Genomic DNA, 20,711 nt, shown 5'->3' on the forward strand with positions numbered 1-20,711 from the left:
TTCTAAATCAGAACCCAATTTCTTAAAAAAAAAAAAAAAAAAAAGCATCAGAATAGTTTTTTCCTACATTAGTAAAAATTTCCACAACAGATGTCAGTCTGTTGACTGAGTATTATTCCCTTAAGATTATAGTAGAATTATGGTAGAATTGCTATGTCACAACAGTTTGTCTGTGCTGAGGCTTTGTATGTTGTCTTGTGTCCGCAGCTCTGTCTAACCGGAGAGGGTATTGTTGAATTGCATGTGTGTGCCAGGTTTATTGTGTGTAGTTAAGAGTGCCTTCAAAGATGATGGTCATCTATTACATGCTTTTTTTCCTCCTCGTTTTGTGTGTTGCCTTGCATTTGTCATAGTGATTCCCTTCCTGGTTTTCACCTATTTTCTTATTGTCTGCCTCACAGAAAACGAGGTCCACTGTGGAACCATGAGGACATGTCTCCCAAGAATCCCAACATCAAGAGTGCAGAGCAGCTCAGTGTCTTCCTCAGACATGTGGTCACGGTCTTCAAACAGACCCCGTCAGGTTTGTTCCCTTTTATTATTTTAATCTTATTCTTTTTTTGCAGTTTCTTCTATTAACAGTAAAAGTTTGGAGAATAAAATGTGCACTGTTTAGAGAGCAACAATGCTTGTGGATTAATCATTATAGCTCATCAATATTCTGTCTTTTTCCACAGGATTCCAACTGGAGCAATTGTTGAGTGAGGTAGCCCTGCAGACAGCTCTGTCTTGCTCCTCGAGGCACTATGCTGGCCGTTCTTTCCAGATTTTCCGGGCTTTGAAACAGCCACTCACAGCATCCACCCTGTCAGATCTGCTTTCTCGGCTTGTGGAGACTGTGGGAGACCCAGGAGAGGAGGCACAGGTGAGACCAGCACTGAAAATGACACAGATAACAGACCTGTCTGTTAAATTAAAGGAGACTGTGTGGTGGCAAAGGTGGTGTATGACGTGAGTTTTCTATCACTGCGATGCATGTGCATTAGTGTTAGTTAATTTGTTAGGATTAGTCAAGGTGTTACATGTTCTCTAGGCAACTAATTGTTCACTCACTGTCCTTTTTTTCCAGGGATTTGTGATAGAGTTGCTGTTGACTCTGGAGGCTGGTATTGATACTTTGGCAGATAACATGAAGAACTATGACCTGCTCACTGCTCTGTCACAGTAAGTAAGAATTTTTCAGTGACATACACATAGACCTATGTTATTTATTTTAAATGTAATATGATCTGTCCAGACCAAAACAGCAAAATAAAAATTTCTTTCAGGGCCTCCTCTCATGATCCACTGCTGGGAACAAAGTTTGCCAATAACAGGAAGAGCACAGGACAGTTGAACCTGAACAGCTGCGGCCTGTTTCACATACACTACAGCCATGCACGCAGCAATTCCCTCCGTGCCAGCCTTATGGGCGAGTGCAAGGGTGACCGCCGCCGCAGCAACACCCTTGATGTGGCTGACCGCCTGGGTGGTAGCCATGGTAACCTGGCTCGAACACGAAGCTTATCATCCCTGCGGGAGGGCGCAGTGCCAGGAGGGGGAGGAGGAGGCGGAGGAAGTATGATTGGAGTTGGACCTGGTTTTGGAGATGTGGGACCACCAGCAGACCCCACCAACCTGATGGCCACAGTGTTCTGGATCGCAGCTTCACTGCTGGAATCGGACTATGAGTTTGAATACCTGCTGGCACTGCGGCTACTGAACCGGCTGCTGGCTCATCTGCCTCTGGAGAAGGCCGACAGCAGAGAGCGACTGGAGAAGGTGCAGGCCAAGCTTCGCTGGTACAACTTCCCTGGACTGCTGCAGCTCTTCCTAAAGGGCTTTACCTCAGCTGCCACACAGGAACTCACCATCCACCTTCTCAGCAAGCTTATCAGTGTTTCCAGACACACACTTGTAGACCCTTCCCAGGTGGCAGGTCAGTGCACAATTTAAGATGCATTGCATTGGTTTTTGGTGTCTGATGTTTGTTTCTTTTTTTTGTTTGCTGTTGCTGGCAGGTAATGGAAGCTTAAAGGTGCCAGTTTAGCACCAAACACCTTAAGCACTTGCTTAAAAATGTATATATTAATAAGTTAAGGGTAAAGTGAAAATGTTTCCTTTTCTGTACATTTTCTAAATGTCAGGGTTATTCCAATATTAATCTTAGAGTTCCTCTCACCAAATTTTCACATAAATGTCCAAAGAAACCATATAGTGAGTTCTTTTATCCTTTAATAAGCAGATTTTACTGTTTTTATTTTCCAACAGAGACAATTTTGAAGGCACAATGTATTTTTTTCTTCTCTTTTCCCCTCTCCAGTGTTTTGTTGTAACTGGTCCATAATAAATTACATCTAGTCCACAGGTCTTGACCTATATCACTTTCCACTTATTGAGTACCACTGCAATATACTAATGACAGTTTTCTCCTCTTCTTCCTTCCAGGTTTTCCTTTGAACATCCTATGCCTGTTGCCTCATTTGATTCTGCACTTTGACAGCCCCACAGTTTTCTGCAAAGAAACTGCAGACCGCATTGCTAAGGTGTGTGCTGAGGAGAAGTCTGCCAAACTGGCAAACCTTGCCCACATGATGAGCCTATATTCCACACACAGCTACTCAAGAGACAGCACAAATTGGATCAATGTTGTTTGCCGTTACTTGCATGATGCTTTTGCGGAAATCACCTTTAACCTCGTCACTTACCTGGCTGAGGTGAGTTAAAGAACTAATGAAGAATTATTATTTTTTTAATTAATTCTTAACTGTATTTGAAACAGAATTTTTTATTTATTTATTTTTTTTAAATCAAATAGAAAAATCATTTCTATACTCCTGTTAATGCAAATAAAATGTTGGGTAAAAAATGAAAGATACCAATCAGCAGAATAAAACCACAGACGTGACGAGAACAACATTGTTTATCTTATTGTTCATGTTGCAATTGCGAACATCAAGGGAAGGGAAGAATTAATGATTTGTCACAGGCCAGATATGCATCTCTCTTTAATAGTGTACAATACTTTTTCTCCTTTCAACATTCACCTTTAGTTACTGGAAAAGGGGCTTCCCAGCATGCAACAGTCTCTGCTGCAGATCATCTACAGCCTTCTGAGTCACATAGACCTGTCAGCTGCACCTGTCAAGCAGTTCAACCTAGAGATTATGAAGATCATAGGCAAATATGTACAGGTAGGTGCTCAGAAACATCCCTTGGAATTTTTCTCAGTGGGTGTCTTTTCTTTATAAAGGCTTTTTGTTTTAAGTCATCATAGCTTTTGCAGTAATCATAGACCCCACCCCCACCCCTTCCAGCCTTCTTACCATGTATATGTTTCAAGTTGTACAGAGGGGTTACACTTGTGCTTTTTGAAAGGAAGTGCTCTAAGTGTTAGCTAGCAAGGACTTTTGTGTGTCAGGGTGAGTCAGAAGTCGCAGGACACCCTTTTATTTTTTTGATATACTACATGACCACATTCCCATTGGATAGACTTGCCCTTGACCCGCATATGGCTTGAACATGTGTTTGAGTGGGATCCCCGTATATCCCTCCTTTCACTATGTTTACATTCTGGTTCAGCCTTTCTATAAACAGTTTTTAGAACTTCAGTGTCTGCCTGTGTATCCATGTCTTAATCCAGAGCCCATACTGGAAGGAGGCCCAGAACATTCTGAAGCTGGTGGTGTCTCGCTCAGCAAGTTTGGTGGTGCCTGACGAAATGCAGCGTTCCTACAGTGCCGAATCATCAGGCTCCCCCGAAATCGCCTTCACTCGCATCTTTAACAATTCCTCCAAAGAGCTGCCAGGAAAAACCCTGGACTTCCACTTTGACATCTCAGAGGTACATGCTTTTCTTCTACTTGCTTTTTGTTTGTTTCTTTCTTTCTTTGAGAGGGCTATGGGTGTTCAGGGGCACAAGAAAATATTGGTTTACTCTTACAATAATTAAAATGTTTAATTAACAATCCTGGAAAATCTGGAAATTTAGAGTTCTCCAGCAATGGAACAACTGGAAAATGAGAGAAGGGGGGGGGGTTATTTATTTATTTGTTTATATAAATATTAGAAATGTTAACAGGGTCTTTGAGAAATGTAAAGCTGGGTTATTAACCATTGAAATTAAATGTTTTGCCCCCTGATTAATCTCTTGATGTTGCGCAGCAGTGTCATTTGGACAAGTGGAGCACTTTGAATAAAGTGATCATAAGTTGCGCAGTGGAACAATTTTGCCTCCGGAGTGAGGAATGTTTTTTAATTAGGATTGTTTGTGTTTTCAAATTCAGATTTGCTTGGTTATTTGTTCAATGCCACATGTGCTAATGGCCTTAGAAGAACTTACATGTGTTTTTTTTCTATATTGATTTTTGTAAATGTATGTATTTCTGTTGTATGTATAACTGTTTGTCAAAGTCAAGTTGAATTTATTTGTATAGCAATATATTTATTCACTCGCTCCTTGCTCCTGGGTAGTCACCCTGAAATCAGTTGTGGCTCATTTCAGGTAACAAGTGTTCATACCAGTTATTCTGAACAGCGCTGTTTAGTCAGGGTTAGAAAGGTTCTGTGTTGTTTGATATTTGTGGTATTGTTGACCAGTTCCTGTCACAGGTGCCGTTCTTCTGACTAATTAGCTTGTCTTTGACTTATGACTTCTCAGACACCTATCATAGGGCATAAGTATGGAGACCAGAGCAATGCAGCAGGTCGTAATGGAAAACCACAGGTCATTGCTGTGACAAGGAGTACATCTTCAACATCATCTGGGTCAAATTCAAATGGTCTGGTACCAGTCAGCTGGAAGAGACCTCAGCTCTCTCAGGTACAGTCCAGCTTATTGATTATGTGAATGCAAACAATAATTTTATATACAAATTAAAAAGCATGTAACGTAGATGGCACAATATTTGAAGGATAAATATACAGAGACTTATTAAAAAGTAAAATATTACATGAATAAAGAATGTTTTCTGTCAATTTCATTTTAAAAATAATTTTAAATGTACTTCGGTATTAAAACAAAAATACTGTTATTGCAGTTAAATTGGTATTTGTTTGTTTTCTCTTCAATAGAAATTGTTTTATTGTTATTTCATACAATTATATAAACAACTGATATTTTTGTTTTCTTAAATTGGTCTGGATTTTAAACATTTAAACATTCATAGATTCTAAACCAATGTTATAAATGGAACATTGTCACATTTAAACAATTTCCCTTTTAAGTAAAACAAGAAAAATAGAGAAACTAGACAAGCCTAGTTTAGCCAGATCGCCATTAGCAATCTAGCCATTGTCCCAGAGGTGTTTCTGGCATTTCAAAAACAGGAAAGCCCAAAATGCCATACCCTTGTCATTGGAAGGTCTGGAGAAGCATTGGTGCTTCATATCAATGTCTTTATTTACAGTAATAACAAACTATAAAAATAGTTTATTGGGTCAGTTACTGACAGTGTGTGTATGATCATGGGAAGCCTGTTATTTTCTGTTCATACAAAGCTACAAAACTGAAGCACTTCGTTGAGATGACATTAAAGCAGATTGTTTCCCAGAAAGCAACAAGATAGCATTTTTAAATTTTTGAACATTCCTAAAACCAAGCACCTTAACATTTTATCAACCAAGTAATCTATACTTGATAAAGAAACAGAGCAACACTGGGAACTAGATATTTATTACTGACTTACATTTCTACTGGGTTCCAACTGATAAAATGACGCTGCAACTAATTCACATCCCCATTTATTTTGAATAACACCTTGCTCTGGTGTTAATAATCACTCTTGCTTTGGTGTTAATGGCTTTAATAATCCCAAGATTTTTTCAGTTTTTCATGTAAAGTTAAACACAAAGCTGTGCAGATGTAATTTACTCTGTTCTGTCTGTGAAATACGACAGAATTAACAGTTCCAACTCACGCATGTGCATTTCAACATTAGGTGTCAGTCAGTCAGCCAGTAAGCGCAAATGCTTCTTCGAGGCCGACCAGGTAGGCAGTCCGGAAATGATAAAATATTGATTACTTCATAAAGTGCCTCATTTCAAATTGCAGTAATTGCACCATGCAGCTCAATTCTCTGGACAGTAGTATTGTTTTAGTAACTTGCTATTGGAATCTGTGCATTTGTTTTTGTTTTACTTGGTTAAAAGCCTTGTTTTCAGTAGGACATTGCCAAATTTCTCTTGTGTTTCACAATTACTTAGTTGTTGCTTTGATTCCAGAGGAGAACACGAGAAAAGTTGATGAATGTCCTTTCTCTGTGTGGTCCAGAAACTGGCCTGCCTAAAAACCCTTCAGTAAGTGGTAACATTATGTCTAAATTTGTCTACATTTGTGGCCATTTTTTCACAAGGGTGTTTTGTTACTACTAATTTTTTTGATTTCCTGTAGGTGGTGTTCTCCTCAAATGAGGACCTGGACTCAGGTGACCAACAGAACAGCTTGATCCCTACTGTAGAGGAAGTGACCCGTGAGGAGGAGGCGCAGGCAGAGGATGCAGGAAGTGAGCAGCAGTTTGGCGTGTTCAAAGATTTTGACTTCTTGGACGTTGAACTGGAGGATGCAGAGGTGAGGACTAATCTGCTAGTGATGCTCTGGGGATACATCATTTGTTAACATAATAGTCCTTTTAAAATATTAATGTAAATTGGTTGTCATATCTGTGGTTTAGTTATATTTAGCATCATTCGACACTCAGTATGCTGTACCTATTTTTATTTACTTATTTTTCCCCATACAACAAATTGACTCATATTAGGGTTTTTATAGACTTAAATTCTCTTCCTGGTCGGAATGTATTTTGTCGCTGTCCAATTAAAAGCATGTATCTCCATTTTTATTTTACTACATGATGAATGGACCAATAGAAATGCTCTAAATTTACTTGGCATAAAATCTCAGGAAGGTTTTTTCCTTCACTTGTAAAGTTACTGTTTTGGGAGGTATGTTTTTTATTGGACAGCGACGATTTGCATTGGAGATCGAGAGAAGTATTTGTGTACTAACATTGAATTCCTTGTTAGCTGTATATAGTCATGGGCATCATGTTCATCTGTCTGAACTCTCTAACCCTACTGTTATCTTTACTCTTTTCTTGCGTTCAGGAGTTGCAGGTAAGTAACTGTGTTGAGCCCTGGGTTATAGTGTTTGATCCCTGTATTGATCTGAGACATTTTTCACCCAAAAAACAAGGCTACAAAAACACCACTGCTGTTTCTAGGGTATCCAACATGTAATTAACAGACAGAAATAAATGTCCTACCTATGTGGCACATATATAGCATGTTAAGATCCTTAGTGATTTGTAAGCATTTCAGTTTTTCACCTCTTTTAAAGCTCATTGTCAGTCCTCCATTCACATAAGCTAACCAATCAAATGGCTTGTCATCAAAGGTGTCAGTCAGGAAGAAAGAGGCACTTGAACATGTACACATGGTTTGGTATTAGTCTTAGATGACTAGTCATGATATGGTCATGTAAACAGCATTACTGTATTAAACCTAGATTTTCTACCTAGAGATGATTGATAAATGATATCTAAATACTTCACTATTTTCACCAGCTCTGATGTAAGGGTTTTCTCAACCTTTCTTGAATAGCAAAAGCATGTAACTGCCTTTATGCAACAAGACATATTGGACTGACTGAGTGAAATATGTTAGAAATAGATGGCATAAGACAGATGCCAGTGGGAATAACAAACTGGCCAGAAAACATTTACCATGAGTGTATCTAATTATTTTACATTTTAATAAAATCAGACTGTTGTGTATATTTTGTGAAAATTTTGTGTGAATATTGCGAAACATATTGTGTTTCCTTTTTGTCAGTATTCTGTGCAGTGTCTCTTGATAGTTGCATGTGTCCTCTACCTTTCTATGGGTTATAGTCACATGATTTTATTTATTTATTTATTTAATTTAAACAGATGAAAAAAACAATATATTAATATAATTGACTCATACCCAGCTCCTCCCACTATGCTGGAGGGTCACTTACAGCATTAAAAAAACTTGTGTTTCGGGGTGTAAGAGACAAAAAAAAAAAAAAGATCTTGTGTTACTTTATCATTCTTTTCACCTTGTTTACTGCATAAATAATTGAATCATGCTAACCCTGCATCATAAAATAGCAGTTTCTGCACTCATGTTGTGTGTTGGATTGTAAACCAATTTTTATGCAGCTATAAGCTCCAAACGTCCTTGTCAATTGTAGTCTAATATCTGTAAAGTGCACTATATAAGGAGTGTGGTGCTATTAAGGAAACACTCAAACACTCTAGTGAATAACATGGACAAATCATGATTCTGTTTTTAAAACTGAAAATGATAAATGGGTCAGGGTTCCTTTTAACATCTAGATGAAAACTATAGCTGATAAAAGAAACAATCAGTTTAACATTTTTACATTTAACAGTTTTTATTTGTGTTTGAGTAATTGGTAAGATCTCAAAATGGCTGCTGCTATTCACAGTGAAGTTATGTGACACCCATGGATTAGGTTTTCTGTGCTCTGTTGATTTTATTTGAAAAAATGTTTTTTGTCTGGGGTTTGTCTTTTTGTCATTGGAAGGTTTTTTTTTTTTTATATATATATATATATATTTTTTTTATATATATATATTTTTTTTTTTATTTTTATTTTTTACAAATCTTTGCCTTACATATGTTTGTTTGGTACTTAAAATGATGTGTTTCTCTGGCTGATGTTCCTCTAACAACCTTCAGGGGGAGAGCATGGACAACTTCAACTGGGGTGTACGTCGACGTTCCCTGGACAGCATGGACAAAGGAGACACACCGTCTTTGCAGGAGTGCCAGTATACAGGCAGCACGCCAAGTCTCAACCTTACCAACCAAGAGGACACGGATGAGTCGTCTGAGGAGGAGGTATTGAGCGCTAGCCAGATTCTCACCCGCTCCAACCTCGTAAGTCCCCCCCATCTGTCTCAGGCCCCCTCCCCACATGGGGCACCAGCATGGTGTGTCTGTGCGCCAAGCTGGGCTTAGATGCTGCCACGTCCCACCTAGGGGTGGTTAGACGCTTGCTTTTACCTGTAACCTGCAACCCCAATCATCTTCAGACCAGTACCCTGCTGCCCAGCCAATCTTTCCGCCCACCTTCAGCCTTCCCAGTAATTTTTTTTTTTTTTCAGTCTGTTCTCACATACCTGCTGCTCCTTTTTATTTTAATTACCTACATTTGTTCTTTGCTGTTTGCTGGTAAGTAGTGCTCTGGGACCCAGTACTTGTTTCCCCCTTTTTTGTTGGTGGCTTATTTAGCTGGAAACATTTGAATACATGCTTTAACATGTTTCCTAACTAAATAGATTTGCGAAAAATATAAGCACTTAACAGCATGATTCCTGTTCCATAAAAATGTACAGCAATTTTAACTGCATGTTTATATAGTTACATTTAATATCCAAGCCTATGATAGAAATGCGCTAACCCACATCTGCTTGCTATGATAAACTAGCAGGGCTTATATCAGTGGAGTTAAGAAAGCATGCTGAATCACTAAAAATCCAGCTCAGTGCTTTGATATAGAAGCTTATTTTCTCTCCTTTTTCCTACTCCTTTGTTTCGCTCTGTATGAGTGAGATTGTATTATCTCTTCTGGTAATTAATTGTTTCTGACCAAGACAGGCTGGACATTTACTTTGCTAGCATGCAGCATGTTGAATAGTGAATTCAATATTTTAGGTGGAAAAACAAGAGACTATGTTTTAAATGCTTGTTCTCAAGTAACATTTGCAATGAAAGCTACGTAAAGATTTTAAGAATCAAGCTTATAATGTCTGACAATAAGTTTGCATTCAGTCTAACTTTATGTATAATTACTAGTGGAGTTTAGCAGTTCAACAAAGAATAGAGTTTTTGTTTTGTTTTTTTCCCCACTTTTTATCAGGACTGGTTTTTAAAAGCTGCCTTTTTGTTTATTTCTGAATTCGCACAGCTCAACAGTGACTCTGCCACCGATGACGCTACATCCAATCACATGGATTCTCTACAGCAATCCCAGGAGTCTTCCAGTAGTGTATTAACTGAAGAGACCACACCCACCCTACCACTGCCTCGACCAGAGAGCCCTGTCCATGAGACTACGCATTCTGACAGCAATATCAGCCAGCTGCCTGAGGTGGGATCAATTGGGAGTCTGAATAAATTCTGGTGTACGGGTGCTGTCTAGCTGTTTCTTTTATTCTGCACTCTTTTGCTGGTGTGTAGCTGATTTTGCTTAATCTTACAGTTCTGGTCAAATGCTGTTTAGCATCTTTGACTCTCCTAAAACTTGCTGTCAGGGACTATCATGGTGTTAGGAAAGCAGTGGTCTTAATATTGAACCCTGTGGCGCACCATTCCCTGTCAGCTGGCTTAAGGAGTCATATGTTTTCATAATCATGCTTTTGAAAATTTTTGTTTTCTTATCATTGCAATTAGTCAAAAATTAATTGCTGCATGTCCGGGGCTTGCTTATAAGGTTGTTGGGTGATTTGGTGAAAGATTGCTGTCTGTGATGGCATACACCTCAGGCCTGCTGTGCTAAAAACATCAGATTGGAACTGAGGGAGGAGTGAAAAAAAAAGAGGAAAAAGAAAACAAAAAAACAGATGTTGCCTCTCTAAAATTCCCCTTGAAGACACTTCATAGCTTATCATGGATCAGCAAACACAGAGTAAGTATTTGGTAAAGCTTTACACTGTACAAAGTCAGGTAGAGCCTGAGGTCACACTAGTAATACTAACAAGCTTTGCATTGCTATGTATTTCAGGTTACTAACATAGTGTATATTTAACTTAAACTGGTTAAAGGGCTTCCGTCTATCAATTTTTGCGTTCAGTGTGGAACCTATTGACCATCCTTTTTCAGCAGGTTTGCACGAATGACTACAGGGAAGGAAATTTAACAAGGAACAATGTTGAACCAAGCTAGCAAAATAAATAGATTTAAAACTTTAACATATTCAACAACTGGGATCTGCTTTTCGGTCTGAGAATATCAGTGTGGTGATTATACTTGGGTATTCTGGGAATATTTCTGTAAAGTTGAACATGTTTCATTTACAGCTTAAAGTTAATCTATATCTTAACAAACTGCATCTTTGTGTCTCATTGAAAGTGGAAGCACGGATGTTACTTTGTACTTTTTGCTGTAAAATGACCCTCCACTTCCTTGCTCATTGTAATAAATATGAATGATTCTCTTCTCTAAATATACGGTCCAGCCAAGTCCAGCTCAGTGTAGTCCGACCTCAATGTCAATCCAAGGGCATCTTCTCTTGTCATTCCCCCAGCTCTTAGTGTAATGAGTCCAGATAAAACCATCAGTACTCCTACTCATCAACTCCTCCTCCTCCATAGCTATTCCCCCTAAAAGCTTTCTGTAATTCTGCCCCTGATTTGGCTGCTTGCCACCATCCTCTATGTTGACGCACTAGACTCTTAAGTAGGGAAAGACATAGGAAAATGTCAGAATTCTGCCCCCTTTCATTTACACGTATAAACGTTTTTTTTTCTTCCCTCTACTTTCAGGTCATCCCCTGCAATCTTTGAAAGATACTTTAAATAAATCATTAAAGTCTAAGAGAAAATGTTACCTAAGGAAAATTAATGTTATTATTCACTTTGTGTAACTAGACAGAAAGCCGATTAGTCATTTCTTCACTCTGTTTTAGTTTTAGAAATGAATATTGGCTCTACTGATATGGCTATATAACTCATTTTTGAGTTTAAATCATATTCTTTAATTTAAATTAAGGGTTTTCAAATTATTCCAACTTCTGAATACATTTATTAATACCGTGTTTCCCCGATAGTAAGACACCCCCGATAGTAAGACGCAGTGTGGGTTTTAGGGGGGTCGGCTAATGTAAGACGTACCCCGAAAGTAAGACATAGTAAACTGTACGTTGGAAAAATATAAGCCATAGTACCGGTACCTTTTGCTGCATTAACTGCGGGATGCGGACGGTTAGAGCGGGATGCGGACGGATCTGGAGCGGAATGAGCGGAGGGATGTGGAGGCCGCGGGAGCAGCAGTAATGTTGTCCGTGGTCCTCAGTGCCCTCATGTGCAGCCGCTGGTGGCCGCTCTGATTGGCATGGCCATGGTTGTCATGGAATAAATCTGTTTTATCTTCCAGTATAACATATTCAAACTGTTCGTTCTTACCGTTTTTCATTGTTTTACATGTTATACATGGAAATACCGTCATGATATGGTTGTAACAAGACATTCTTGGCACTTGCTTTTATAAAACTGTTTTATGGTGAATACCATACTGTTCAGGTTGTTAATAAATGTTAATTTTATGGTTAAAACAAAAATCGACATTTTTTTACCAATATAAGACATACCCCGAAAGTAAGACATAGTGGGACTTTTGGGGGTAAAAAGAATGTATGACACTGTCTTACTTTCGGGGAAACACGGTAGTTGTTTAAAAGTAAAAATTGTTCTTGTTTTTGGGCTCATAGAACCCTTTGCATTTCAGATGTTTGTATTAATATAATTAATTTCTTGTCCATCATGTGTCACTGGCAACATGTACCATTTTTGTGGTGACAGTGGTCTTGAGGTCACATTTGCATCATTAATACATAGTGGTAAATCAACTGTGCATCTCCATTTATAGATTTCTTATGCTTGGTAGCCATAGTGTTTCTGGAATGGAAAGCCCATTTTGTGAATTGCCATTTTAAATGTGTCTTGGTGGCGTTCACTATCTGACCTCTAGCTAATTGGCCTAAATTTGTCTCACAATGGAATTTCTCTAGCCGTAGACTGAAACAGCTCTCTGGAGAGTACTGATACAGCATTAGAATTGCCATAAGCAGAGTGAAAATTTGTTCACTAAAGAACAGCTTTCTTGAGCCATATCTCTACATGCTAAGTGACAGCCATTTTTATATAATCACACACGCACAAGTTTTACAGTGGTACTGCATAATCAGCATAATAATCTGTAAATTTTCAGGTCAGCAAAAATGATTGAGGAAATGTTCTTACACCTGTATGATACGTCAATGTAATGTAATTTTTTTGACAGACAAAATTTTTTTTTCATTTGTCAACAAATGAAATATAGTCAGTTATAGAAACAATACTAGTATGAATGTTTATGGAAAACACTTTTTTGATTAAAAAACACAGCTCTATAATCCTCACACACACACACACATACACACACACATGCTCGTGCAGCCATTTTGACTGTAATATATTCTAAATAGAATTAGGTAAAATAATTTTCATTGCGTAATTAAAGAAGACATAATTTGACAGGCAGAACCAAAGAATTTGGTTTTAGAAAATCCAATGAAAAAAAGCCTGCTTTGACAAAACCAGTCCAACTGCCAGTTTGTGCTACTTCAGTTTGTCATGCACTCTTCTCTACAGGACACAAGTGTGACAGCGGCAGACGAGCTTAGCAGCAGTGTGAGTGAAGACACTGGTTTCTGTAGTGCCCCTCCTCTGCCCTCAGACCGCCATGATCTTTGTGACCTGCCGGACTGCCCAGACCCTCCTGACGACCTGGACCCGGCACCCCCTCCACCACCAGCTGTGGACAGCCCACCGGGGTCACTTTGTGAAGAAGAGACTGTGCTTCCCCCGACTGCACCTGACAGTGCCCCTGACTCTGTGTGTGAAGAGGATGTGACTCTGGCACTGAAGGAGCTTGATGAAAGGTGTGAGGAAGAAGAGGCAGACTTCTCTGGCATGTCAAGGTGGGTCAAAGACACGGGGCTTGTTTTGCAATATATAAAACTATAAATAAAAACACATTTCACAGATCACGATGGGACCTATATAGCAAGATGAAATGTCACTCGTAAAGCATTCAACTTATGTTATGTGAGGTGTTGCATTTAATATATAACCATAACATTATAACCATTATAACACTGAATCCAGATGACCAAGATTCTTAATCCAAGCAGGTGTATTAGAAACCATACAAAAAATATCACATTTGCCCCATTTTCTCTTGACACATTACACACAATTAGGGTTTAAAAATTGCTTTTATGGTTTAAAAGGGTATGTATTATACCCCTTTCCTAGGGTGATTGTATGTCCTTTTTTCAGGACCAAAAGAAATGCATCCGGCCAAAATCTCGGATTCAGGTTTTTCTGTCTGCTGTTTTTCACCTATCCCAGATTTTGCCCAAAGGCCTTTCTTGAAGTGTGCACTTAAATGAAGTTTGATGAGGTTGTTGACGGGTGACCAGAAAGGCTTAGGTGTTCGACAGTAAGCCTGTGGATTGAGAACAGAATTGTGACATACTTTGCCTTGTGCCCTTTCAGTTGTGTTCATTACAGCGGCTTAATATTAGTGTTTTACTGGATGCACCAAGAATGTGTTGAAAGTTAAGGTAATTTATCATAATCTATTTTTCATGTGTGGAAACTTATTCGTGACTTATCAGCCTTTCATTTTCAACTCTTTGTTTTACAAAACTGAAAGTCTTGTCTGTCCATATACACCAACACACTGGAGACATCTGACCGTTGATGTTTTTATGAGTTAATTTGCACAACTTTGTGTTTAACTTTACTGGAAGGTTACAGAAAACGGGCAAAATCTCTGGATTTGTAAACCAGAACACCAGAGAGCAAGGGGGTTCTCAATATTTCACTTATATCTTTGTTATCTGCATTACATAGAGCATTGCTGTTTAAATCAGATCTTTTATATAGGAATACAAGTATTTAAATGTCTGGTTTTTAGCAATGCTCTGTTCCTTTATCACATATATTATTATAGTCAATAAAATATGAAGGGGTTTTGCTTTTAGTAGAGTTAATAATAATAAAATAGTAAAAAGTTAAATTTATATTGCGCCTTTCACAAACTCAAGGACACTTTACAGAGTGTTAAAAAAAAAAAACTAATAAATAATCAAGGATTAAGAGGAGGGGAAAGTTTTAAGCAGAGATTTAAAGGAAGGCAGTGACGAACAGAGACGAAGAGATTGAGGCAAAGTGTTCCAAAGACTGGGAGCAGCTGCACTAAAGGATCTGCCACCCATGGTTGAATGTCTGATATGAAGGACAGTAAGAAGTCCAGTGTTGGTAGATCTAAGTATGCAATAGGGATGGTAAAGAAGAATAAGATCAGAAAGATGAACAGGAGCCAAGCCATGTAAAGCTTAGGTTAGGCCATGTAAAGTTTTAGGTTAAAGGAGAATTTTATATTTTATCTGAGAAATGACAGGGAGCCAGTTCAGTTGCTGGAGGACATGTGTAATATGTGAAGTGAGCTTGGTAGACTTAAGAACTCTAGCCGCAGAGTTTTGGATGTACTGGAGACAGTTAATTTATGGAAGGCCATAAAAAAAGGAGTTACAGTAATTGATTCAAGAGAAGATGAAGGTATTGATCAACATTTTAGAGTCAGCATCACTAAGCATGTTCAATGTAATGCACATTGGGAGGTGGGGGGCAGTTTTAGTGACAGACTTGAGACTCAAAGGAGAGTGTGGGATCAACAAGACAGCAAGGTTTTAACATCCTGGACTGGCTTGATAGCTGCACCATCAATGTCAACAGAGAAATGAGAAACAAAGTGGTGATTTGGCTCCAACTAGTAAAACTTCTGTTTTATCAGCATTGAGTCTTAGATAGTTAGTGTGCAGCCAGAGTTTTAAGTCAATAATACAACAACTCACTGCCTGGACAAAAGCAGTTTTGATGTAGATTTGAATATCTTCAACATGGCAGTGAATATTAAGACCATGATTACTGATAATCTGACCAAGTATGATAATATAAATAATGGAGGAGGAGGAGAGGCCCAAGAACAGATCCTTGGGATACACCCTGATCAACAGCGGCCATAGATGATTTATGAGATCCTAGTGCAACATAATATTGATGTGATTTTGTACGTTCCGTTCATGATCAGTTTTCTGGTATAAACGAGTCACTTGACTGTCTTCAGTTATTCAGTTTTGTTCAGGTATGAACAGACAATAATATGCTTCCCATAAACTGCCAGGAACTGACGAGCTAAAATATAATTTTTTTGTTAATGTTTAGTGACATATGTAGAATGAAAAAGGATTAAGATTATCTGTCTATAATGGCATGTTATCATGTTAAAGAGTATCTGTTTTTACAGTCCAGTAACATAGTTACATGTTTATGGACACATTTGTGAGCTGTTCAGACAGCACCCATGTCCTATACATATTGCCATCCCCCTGGGGTCTTGATTAAATGTCTGTAATCAGGGTAAGAATGATGCTTTTTGTGTGATTCTTGTGGTATTTCTTGAACAAAGCTTTTTAAACAGCCCTGTTCAGAACAACTGGTTTCAGCACCTGTTCCTTTAAATGAGGAAGAGCCACTGTCTGAACTGTTGGAGAAACTGAGATCCATTATACATCTCCATGTGTCTTGCATACCCCCTATTGTGAGACTAATTAGAGAAGTTAGATTCCTACAATGATAACTGAGCTCATGTTTGGCTCGTGTCCTGGGACCAGGACGTCTCCTTGAGGGTTGGCCAGCATTAGCTCTTTAGCTGTGTGCTTGTAAGTCCATTTGAAGGTGGGCCAATCGGGGCCAGAGGACATTAGTCCCCAGACTGCAGTAAAGATGCTGAAGCAAGTTGCTGAGCCAGATACTGCCAATTAACTTCTCTCCCAAGGAACAAACACACGAATGCTGCAGAGCCCTTTGTCATTGATTAGCAGAACACATGGCAGCAGTCCAACTAAAATTCCGGGTTAAATCACAGACACGTGTTTGTGCATGTGTTCGGATGTTCACGTGTACTGCTCAGGAAGTGAAGGCCTGGATTCAGCTCTCCCTGTGGTGCGCTTCTTGGTGGGGATTCAACGGACACATCCAGAACTGCATCCGTGTGCGTTTGTGTGTACCAAGTGGGGGTGGGGAAATAATGAACTCACTTTGCTAATGCAGTGCAATATCTGCTCTCAGTGAGTGGGAGAGAGGGAGAGGGGTAGAGAGACAGAGAGAGAGAGAGGGTGAGAAAAATAATAGGAGAGGTGGTCAAACCATGTGAGTGGAAAGGAGAGACTGAGAATTTGAGCTCAGAGAGTCAGGGTGCAGAGAGAGGGGGAGAGTGCTAGAGACATTGAGAGTAGAGCAGGAAAAGATTTAATGTAAGGAGGAGAGGAGACTGCTTGAAAGGATGAGGATGAAGATGAAGACCGTGCCCTTCACGACGCTTAGCAGCACAGGCTTTAGATACTTCTACTCCGTCTGTTTCGTTAGGCTCTTCGGCCCCTCCGGCCTGTAAGTGTGTGTGTGCGTGTGTGTGAGTGCGAGAGTGAGGGGGAGAGAGTGTAATTTTGCTTTACCTCTGCAGTATGTCTGAAGTGACTCTACACTGCAGTGTAAAACAACTGCAGAGGCAGGCATAGTAAGGCCAGTAAGAAGGGAGAATGTTTTTAGGGGACTGGAAGGTCAGAATCTGAAAAGAAACACTGATTAAATATTTAATCCTTGCTGACAGAACATGCTTTTTTTCTTACAGTACGATTGTGTGCGAGCAAGTGGTGAGATCTTACCTGTGTTTTGATTTTGCAGTCAAGACGAAGGTGATGCTGATGGTTTCCCTGAGCTGCAGGGCTCTCCGCCTCCTTCGCCTTTTCTCTCTGCCATCCTGGCAGCATTCCAGCCCATCGTCTATGACGACGAGGAAGATGCCTGGCGTTACCATGTCAACCAGATGCTGTCCGACACGGATGGGTCCTGTGCTGTGTACACTTTCCACGTGTTCTCCCGCCTCTTCCAGGTGAAGCAGCATGCATGTTCGGGCCTATTTAAAGGCCAGTGTTAACTGATACCACTTGTATATAATTTACACTGAGACTCTCAAAAGTGTTTAGCTAAAACACATTAAGCAAATGGACACATTTTCTTAATTTGTGGCTAAACTAGAAATTTAGGAATTACTTCCTTTATCACTAAAGTATTTTTTAGGGTGGGTGGGGGTAGCAGGGGTAGCTCAGTGATCATTGATAGCAGTATCTCAATACTAATGCACAATATAAATTTTCCTGTACAGCACATTCAGAGGAAATTTGATTCAATAACGCATGCCTCAGTGCGGTTTCTTGGTGAAGGACTCCAGCGAATGGGAAACCAATTCCTCAGCTCTCTGGAGGTCATGACCAACTGCTCTCAGTGCCCTACGGTTCTACTGGATGCAGAGACTGTGAGTTTATCTCTGTGCATTTGAATTTTGTTGCGCTTATTCATTTGTTAATGAATTTCTGTTTCTCTTAGTGATTAGTATTGCAGTGTAGGGCTTGTCATAAATCTGGCCCTTGTTCCTGAATTATTAATTTGACTATACTTGTTTTATATTGTGCATGTGCGTGTCTTTTAGATGTATTTCAAACTGTTGTTTAAATTGGTAAGCTTATGAAACTTGTTTATGAAAGCAGTATGCAGTGTCAAATGTGTGCCATACATAAAAAATACATTTAAAATTCTGCGTCTCTATTAAGATTAATGTGAAATTTCTTCGGTGTGATGTTTTGAGAGTTAGTGACTTGTAGTTAGTGACCATAACTGATCATGTACTGATCAATGACTTGTGTCATTGCTTTGTGTGTGTTCTGCAGTTGGTTTCCTGTGGGTTGTTAGAGACATTGAAGTTCAGTGTATTGGAACTACAAGAGCATCTGGACACATACAATGGCAAAAGAGAGGCAGCAGAGCAGGTGAGTTCTGGGTGTCTTGCTTCCTACCACAAACCTCTTTTCAAAATGTATAACTTTTATCCAGCACTACATTTTTCACCAGTGTGCTATAATCCACCTGCTACAAGCTGAGCACTCTCATATAGTTCACATTTGCTAAAACTTTACCATTTTGTTGTCAGAGGAAAATGTAAGAATATTTAAATATATATATATTTTAATAAATGTTTGGTTAAAATATAGACACATTCATTCAGAGTGTTTCATTGAATCTAAAATACAGTTTTCTACAAAGCCTTCTCTGTGGTGGTGGATAGGACCAGCAAAATTGGCAGCTCCTAAAGTTATTGCAATCAGTCTGGTTCGATTTTGAAAATAAAAGAATGCACTGGTGAGCTCACATAAATGCAAGGAGGAACACAAACATCAGCTAAAGCTGTTGATCACAGAATTCTTTCTTTGGTCAAAAAATATCCCTTCACAACATCTAGAAAAGCAAAGTTTGCATACCTTTTTCAAGTCTATAGTTTATTTTTTTAATCCAACCTTTAGTTTAACCAGACAGTTAATTAAGAACCAGTTCTTATTTACAATGGCTGCCTAGCAAGCAGTAGGAGCTACTTGTGTGTGTGTGTGTGTGTGTGTGTGTGTGTGTGTACATAAAAACACATACATACATATACATGCATAAATGTATACAATATAAAATGATGAAACAAACGTTCAGTTAGTGTTAAAGCAGGTGCAAGAATCAATACAAATCAAGTCAAGGAGTGCCTTCATCTGACACCTGACACAATTAACATGTTTTTCACTTATAGAGGACCAAACTGATAGCCAAAAAACACATAAACAAGCTGCAACTGAAGGTGGCACAAAGTATGGTTCATATTTATAATTGTAAGGCTTCCAATTACTTTTGAGCCCAAGAAGGCGTCTGTAATTCCTAAATTCATTCACTCATTCATTGTCTGTAACCGCTTATCCAGTTCAGGGTCGCAGTGGGTCCGGCGCCTACCCAGAATCATTGGGCGCAAGGCAGGAACACACCATGTAACTGGTGCCAGTCTTTCACAGGGCGAGAATACATTAATAATTTCTAAATTGTTAATGCAATTTTAATTATTATTTTTTTGTTTAGCAAAATACTATATCCATATTTATACTATACTACTATATAATATATCCAAATGTACATTATTTCTCAGCTTTAGTGCTGTGATTATTATCAGTTCTACATATAAGTTCTGGACAACATGCACTGTTTCACTGTTCATTTTGGATAGTAAATACAATTTTTGTATTTGCATTGTAGTCATTACATCTCATGATTCCTATCACTAGAATTCTGACATTTTTCAACATACAATCAATTGGTATGATTTTCAAAGATAGATGTAATGTAGAAAGTAAAAGACAAATGGTTTGGCCTGTCTTTCATCTCTATATGGCATCAACAACCTAAAGAGTGTATGAAAAAAAGACAAGGAAGTGCATGCCAGAATAAAGCTGATCATGCAGGCAGATAAATGGCACCCTGGCATCTGTTACAGTCATAGACGAGGGCAGCCATTAAATCATATCAGTACGTGAGTAGATTTTAGCGAATGCTGGTTTCCGTTAGGGCCCTCCCAGTGCTCGTGTACAGGCACTAAGAATAGCCCCACAAAGCCACTAAATCAGTTAGCTGGGCGGACACGCCACAGGGAAGAGGAGAAGGGAGAAAAGAGGAGGGAAGAGGCGCTGATGAGATAGTGGAGAATTAGGAGACATTAATTGAATAAGACATAGGCGCTGTCTAAAGTATTGAACCCTGCCTGACACTGTACAGAAACAGACCCACTTTAATTTGCCTGATACATTGCTGTGATCATATTTACCATAAACTTATACATATAGAACACCAGGTTGTTAGTTGCAGAGGACTTTTCAAACTTGCAAAAAGACTTATCTTTTTAAATGCAGCCAGCTGTTCTCCTAATGTCTGCATATTGGATTGGCTGTGTCTGCTCCTGTCCTATTAATTCCTGACCTGGTGTTTACAAGTTAT

At 39.0% G+C, this 20,711-nt stretch overlaps 1 protein-coding gene across 8 annotated transcripts in view; it reads left to right on the forward strand.

Moving 5' to 3' along the window:
• The window catches only part of fryl (furry homolog, like), a 108,910-nt gene that overhangs the window by 81,718 nt on the left and 6,481 nt on the right, over nucleotides 1-20,711 (forward strand). For 7 of the 8 annotated variants that reach the window (XM_066677605.1, XM_066677604.1, XM_066677598.1 and 4 more), the window contains 16 exons: nucleotides 402-523; nucleotides 678-865; nucleotides 1,070-1,164; nucleotides 1,269-1,918; nucleotides 2,428-2,696; nucleotides 3,033-3,173; nucleotides 3,623-3,823; nucleotides 4,640-4,801; nucleotides 6,202-6,276; nucleotides 6,371-6,547; nucleotides 8,707-8,907; nucleotides 9,938-10,120; nucleotides 13,380-13,708; nucleotides 17,541-17,748; nucleotides 18,022-18,171; nucleotides 18,584-18,682. In XM_066677605.1, the coding sequence (XP_066533702.1) occupies nucleotides 402-523; nucleotides 678-865; nucleotides 1,070-1,164; nucleotides 1,269-1,918; nucleotides 2,428-2,696; nucleotides 3,033-3,173; nucleotides 3,623-3,823; nucleotides 4,640-4,801; nucleotides 6,202-6,276; nucleotides 6,371-6,547; nucleotides 8,707-8,907; nucleotides 9,938-10,120; nucleotides 13,380-13,708; nucleotides 17,541-17,748; nucleotides 18,022-18,171; nucleotides 18,584-18,682 (3,250 nt within the window). The remainder of the gene's footprint in view (nucleotides 1-401; nucleotides 524-677; nucleotides 866-1,069; nucleotides 1,165-1,268; nucleotides 1,919-2,427; nucleotides 2,697-3,032; nucleotides 3,174-3,622; nucleotides 3,824-4,639; nucleotides 4,802-6,201; nucleotides 6,277-6,370; nucleotides 6,548-8,706; nucleotides 8,908-9,937; nucleotides 10,121-13,379; nucleotides 13,709-17,540; nucleotides 17,749-18,021; nucleotides 18,172-18,583; nucleotides 18,683-20,711) is intronic. The other variant, XM_066677599.1, reaches the window with a different exon arrangement.

Source organism: Hoplias malabaricus, chromosome 7 (assembly GCF_029633855.1).
Source record: "Hoplias malabaricus isolate fHopMal1 chromosome 7, fHopMal1.hap1, whole genome shotgun sequence".
Classification (NCBI taxonomy): domain Eukaryota; kingdom Metazoa; phylum Chordata; class Actinopteri; order Characiformes; family Erythrinidae; genus Hoplias; species Hoplias malabaricus.